This window comes from Octopus bimaculoides, chromosome 25, assembly GCF_001194135.2.
Source record: "Octopus bimaculoides isolate UCB-OBI-ISO-001 chromosome 25, ASM119413v2, whole genome shotgun sequence".
NCBI classification, from domain to species: Eukaryota; Metazoa; Mollusca; class Cephalopoda; order Octopoda; family Octopodidae; genus Octopus; species Octopus bimaculoides.
In genome coordinates, this window is record NC_069005.1 from 30,373,166 (window position 1) to 30,379,218 (window position 6,053).

Sequence of the window (6,053 nt, forward strand, 5' to 3'; positions counted from 1 at the left end):
AAAAAAAAAAAAAAAAAAAAAAAAAAAAACAAAAAAAAAAACAAACTTGTTTTCCTGTAACAGGTTGACATGATGCACAAAAGCAGAAACAATAGTTAACTATTGTACCAAGGGCAGTGCTATATGTGATGTAGCATGATGACCGTCACTTCACCAAACCAGCCCTGCGTGAGGTGTTGCAAGGTGACCATCACCAAACCAGCCCTGTGGCAAGTTGATTACTACTGCACCAGACTGGTGCTACATGTGATATTGCAAAGAGACCATTGTTACACTAAGCAAGTCCAAGTCCCTATGTTGTCACAAGCTGACCAGCACTTCATCAAACCAGCACTACATTATATTAGAATTATTATTATTATCATTATAGTTAGGTGGCAAACTGGCAGAATTATTAACTTTTCTTTGTCAACTTTGCCTTTCATCTTTGGAGGGAGGGTCAATAAATAAGTACCAGTCAAGTACTGGGGTCAATAGACTTACTCCCTTAAAATTGCTGGCCTTGTGCCAAAATTTGTAATTATTATTATTATTACCATATTAGAACTATTATTATTAATGACATTGTTATATTACTGAAAGTTTGGTCTTTTGATTTATTTGTGATCTATTCTTGGCATTAAGACTTAATTCCATCTTTTAACTAATAAAAGCAAACAAAAAATGTTTTTGTTTTCTTTGTCCAACTGTGAAAAATACATTGCAAATGAAAGCTGTCAAACCGTCTCAATCGATCATTTGCCGAAGTTTAGTGAAACAGCATGAAGGATGGAATGATGGAATGAATTGAAGGAAGAAACTAAGTCCACCTACCTTCCTCAGCCGGCAGTTCTGGAAAGAGAAAAAAACAAAAAAAAACCAGTATTAGAAAACAGTTTTAATAGACAACAAAATAAGACATAAAAATCATATAGCAAATCGTATTTGATGGCATAAAAAGATGCAACCCAATTTCTGCAGAGCATAGACAGGATAAAATGTCTTTTTAGTGCATTAAAGCAATGTGATATTTAAAGCAGCTTCAGATTAAGGACCCTGCATGATTTTTTTGGAGACATTCTTTTTGTTTGGAAAAGAAGTGCGTCTTATATACCATCAAATACAGTGTATACATTTCTATTGTACTACTAACGTATCCATACAAAACAGATATTGCAATTAACAAAAGAGAATAAATGATGTACACTCATCCACATGCACACAGCTTACACACAGATTTTTATTATGCGTGCGTGTACGTATGTGTATAAATTCTATAAGATATACAAAAGAGAAAGTTTGGTAAGGCATATACAGTAATCCCTTGACTATCGTGAGTTTTATGTTACAACCTCACCCCTGCAATAAGTGAAAATCTGCGAAATAAAAAAAGTACTGTATATTTTTCTTTATTATTTTCATAATTTGCATGTATATATTTTATTATAAATGCAAAACAACCCCATGGAGGAAATGACTTAAGCTTAACCCTTTCATGACCAACCCAGCTGAAACCGGCTCTCTGGCTCTGTAGTATAAATGTCATGTTTTCATAAGTTCTTCCACCAAACTTTAGTCACAATTAATGTTCCTAACACTAGCTTAATGATAGCTAAGTTATTTTTCTAAATTCTTTGTTATATTTAAAATAAATGAGAGAAAAACAGAGCATCTCAAAATAAAAACAGTAACGAAAGGTTTAAATAATAAACCGCAATATGGTGGGAGATTACTGTAATTGGGAATGCAACTTTGTTAGGTTTGTTTTTCCAAACATTAACAATTGTTGCTGAAATAGTTTTGTTTTTAGGACTGGATGCTCTTCCTATTGCCAACCTTCACCTGCATGTAAGGTAATATTTCCCTTTGTCCTTCAGTGAACAGCTAAATAGTTGGACATGCTTTTGTGGATGGATTATAAAATAAATGACACTTGTTTACAATTAGCATGTAAATGCCAAGGCAGATGAAGAGAGACATACACAAACAGAGACACACACACACGACGGGCTTCTTCCAGTAACCATCTACCAAATTTTATTCACAAGACACTGGCAACCTGTGGCCTGCATTGGAAGGCACTGGCCAACAGTATCCATGCAGTTAAAAAGAACTCCACACACACAAGCTTCTTTAAGTTTTCATCTACCAAATACTGACCTCAAAACTACATAATTGAGAAATGAACTTGACCAAACAATCATGCCTGCGTCCCGTCCCCCCCCACACATTACTGCAAATATTCAATGTCAGTTTCATTCATTTAAGTTCTGAGTATGAATTAGCAATGAAAAACAAATTAAAGATAAGACCAATTATCAGATTAAAAGTGGTTACAAAAATATATCACCACCATTGTATTAGCAGTAAAAATGGCAATGAAAGTGGCACTTGACCTATGACACCATCATTGTCAGAAATTGAAACCCATGTGCTTAAACAGAAGTGTGCAAAAAAAAAAAAAAAAATCATTTGATGGGCTCAAAAGTAGAGATGTGATGTAGTAACACATCTACAATTACATCTTTGATGGACCATGACAAGATACAAACTAACCAATTCCAATAGCCAATCTAAGTATTATACCTAATGCATACACAATGTTGATGGGCCTGTTACTGAGGTATTTGTTTTGAGATAACATCTGTTACAAATGAATATCAGAAGGGAATGAAAATTCATCCCAGCAGTGATTAGTGGAAGCATCAGTTACTCGTCTTTTGGTGCCTTTTCAATGGTGTACACTTGGCGTGAGTCTGAGACAAATTCTTGTCTCCCTCTAATATTGTTTTAAATGCATGATTTCCATAACAGGGGTTATCCCAGAACAAATGCTGTAATAACTGATGTGTATACAGTGTTTATACATTGAGTATGATACATAGATGGCTACTTTAAATTTCATACTGGCTCAATTGTGTATACCAACTCCAGATAGGTGTGAGGTTTTTACAGCAGCCACTTTGACGAACTGTCTGTAGGTAATGGTAGCCCAGAGATTGTGGACTTCAGTGCTTACCTCAAAAGACTAGAGAGACTCTTGGCAGAAAAGGTGGAATGTTGTGAAAAGCCAATAACAGCTGCTGAAGAATTGTCAGCAGTGAGCAAGTGGTTATGCAAGGGATAAATTGCCTGGTTGGGATGTTCTACTCCATGAGATTTACAGACACATTCCAAACTTGTTTGCTCCTCTCTTGGCAGATATCTATTGCAACTGGCAACAGACTACGGTGGTCAGCCTCACCCAGAGACAGGCTGAGAGGAAGCTAACCCTAAATGGCCAGCTGAGGTGGCAAGCGCAAACATTGCAGTCATTATTGCTACCCGACGTTGCTCCGGTTTTCTGATAATTAAGCTGAAGCATCAGTTCTTTGGCTTCTTGTAGAAGGTTCACATTCAACTAACCAGAAGATGTCTCTGCTGGTGACACTCTGCACAGCGGGTGTTGGTATGTTGCAGCTGATAGTGTGCAGGCATGAACCGAGTCTGCAAAGATTGATGGACAGTGAGAAAATGTTGCTATTCGTCAGGTGCAGTTACCCCACAACTCATCTCTTTGACAAGGCTACAGACTAGGGTGAGATGAAAACCAATGTTGGGCATCTGGCACCAGGAATGTTGTGAGATGCTTGCAATTCTCTAGCTTCATCCCTGTCAACTTCGTCAATATAAGTACCGGTCATATGTTTTGGTCTACTCATATCGACCATCTTTGCATGACAAACATCAGTCATAAGACATTTCATTTTCATAGAACTGACAGATCAAATCCTGGTTCATTTATAACACACCTTCTGTATATATGGTCCCTAGACTTGCTCAAAACAGCCAGTCAAATCCAACCATAAACATTACAAGATGGTCACAGGGGGTTTGTTTCATTAGGATAAGGTTTACCTATGGCTCAACAATGAGCTTACAAGGTACAGTGTAAGTAATAGAAAAACAAATAAATGGGGTCTCAACAGGTGACATACATACAATGAAGAAACCATTCAGTTCAATAATAGGGTGCTCAGTGTTGATGGAAATTTATATCACCAATTTCTTGGTTGCCTGTTATTTTTCTCAAGAAGGGGGCGTGCTGTGATATTAGGGGGTTCATTCAACACACTGTAACCCTACCCTTTATATAAATGGAATATGTGATAATGAGTTCATTTAATTAGCTATACACCCCAACGAGGACAAATGGACCATATGACATTTGCAGTAATGCTAGGCCATTGGTGAATAGAAATTCTAGGTCCAATTTTCTGGGGATGAACAATTCAAAATGATTACCTCCCTAATTGCCCTTGACAAAAGCATAACTGCCATTTATTCACTCGTTCTTTACATACCCATGTCCCAGCATGGCCACAGTCCAAGGGCTGAAATGGGATACATCTTCAATGACAACTATAGGACTGCATACATTATACAGCATTCACATTGATCCCTAGTTTCAATTGAAATCCTTCAAGATTAATGTTGCCCTTCCCAAGGTTCAAAGATCCCAATTTGACTACAACTCTCCCCTTACAAAAAAACCCCAAAAAACCCCTAATTTAACAAATATTTTTTCTGCTATGGTGTAACAACAGCAACTATTGCCAAGATAAAATGGCCTCTTTGTGATCACTCAACCTGCAACAAATAGCAGCCAAATTGCCCTCAAATCACACCCTACCATTTTATACATTGAACAATATACGATGTAGTAAGTCTCTTCGGTTTAAAAACAAGAAATAGGATGGTCATGGCTTGAATGCATTTGAGAATCAATCTACTTGATCAGAACTGCTGACTGGGGGATCTCTGCAGGACAGGAAATAAACCTAATAAGCTGAATAATGTAATTTAGTTTCAAATCCTAAACAAAAGAAAAAAATTATGACATTACAATCTTATTTCCCATAAAACCAGAAGTGTGTGTATGTGTATATATATATATACATATATATATATATATGCGTGTGGCCTTGAGCCAAAGTTAAAACATTATCAAGTATCATCCAGGGGAAAGGTATGACTGTTGTAGGATCTCATACTACCTCTCCCATGCTAAATATGTGCTGCCATTCATTAGGAGCGAGAGAATTGAAGTCAAAACATCATTACTACGATAATGAATGGCACTAGATTGCCATGGCAATATAGTACATACACACTGCTCTAATTAGGACAAAAACCCAGCAGATTATGTCTAATTACTGTTTATTAGTTAAAAATAAAATCATTAGTCATTCATTTTATATATATGTATATATATCTATATCTATATCTATATATATAAGAGAAAGAGAGAGCTAACATCAATTTTCAGGTTATTACCTTGGTTGCTGTGTATGTGTGTGTGTGTGTGTGTGTGTGTGTAAGAGAGAGAGGTAGGTGTGTACATTTATGTTATTAGTACTATTAATTTAGTTCAAACTAAATTACTACCACATTGGTAAGTAAAGTTGCAAACTCACAGATTGTAATTGTTATGGCTTTCTTTGGTAGAATTACTAGAGTGCCGGACAAAATGCCTTGCAGTATTTGCTCCACTTCCTTACATTCTGAGTTCAAATCCTACAGGGATCAAACTTTACCTTTCCTCCCTCTTAGGCTGATAAAAGAGTACCAGTCAAATATCGGGGGCCAAATAATTGATCTTGGTCATGTGTTTAAATTTGAAACTATTATATTTTCATCCTTTTGGAGGGGGTCAATAAAATAAGGCACCAGTCAAATACTGGTGTTAATGGCACTGACTGAGTCACTTCTCAAAATTGCTGGCCTTGAGCCCAAATTGGAAACTACTTTTATTGGAACTTCCCTTTGAAGAGACAAAACGTGTGATATGTGCACGAATGAATATAAAGTGTAAGGGGAGGTGTGTGTACATTCTATGAAAGTGATTGTTTTAACCCTAGTCAATCAATCCAACAGACCTGTGATGAAAGGTGTTTTAGTTCAGTTACTCCATGATCAGCCAGTCCATTTTTTTTTTGTCTTGTACATCAAGGATTTCATTATCTAATGTTTTTCCTCATTTAGACTAACTTTTCCTTTTTTTCTTTTGTCTTGCTGCGTACATATTGTTGGGG

General features: G+C 36.4%; 1 protein-coding gene across 1 annotated transcript in view; it reads right to left on the reverse strand.

Annotated features, from left to right (window-relative positions):
* Positions 1–6,053, reverse strand: part of LOC106880767 (sarcoplasmic/endoplasmic reticulum calcium ATPase 1) — a 119,941-nt gene that overhangs the window by 90,838 nt on the left and 23,050 nt on the right. The window contains exon 2 of the mRNA XM_052976842.1: positions 814–831. Within this exon, the coding sequence (XP_052832802.1) occupies positions 814–831 (18 nt within the window). The remainder of the gene's footprint in view (positions 1–813; positions 832–6,053) is intronic.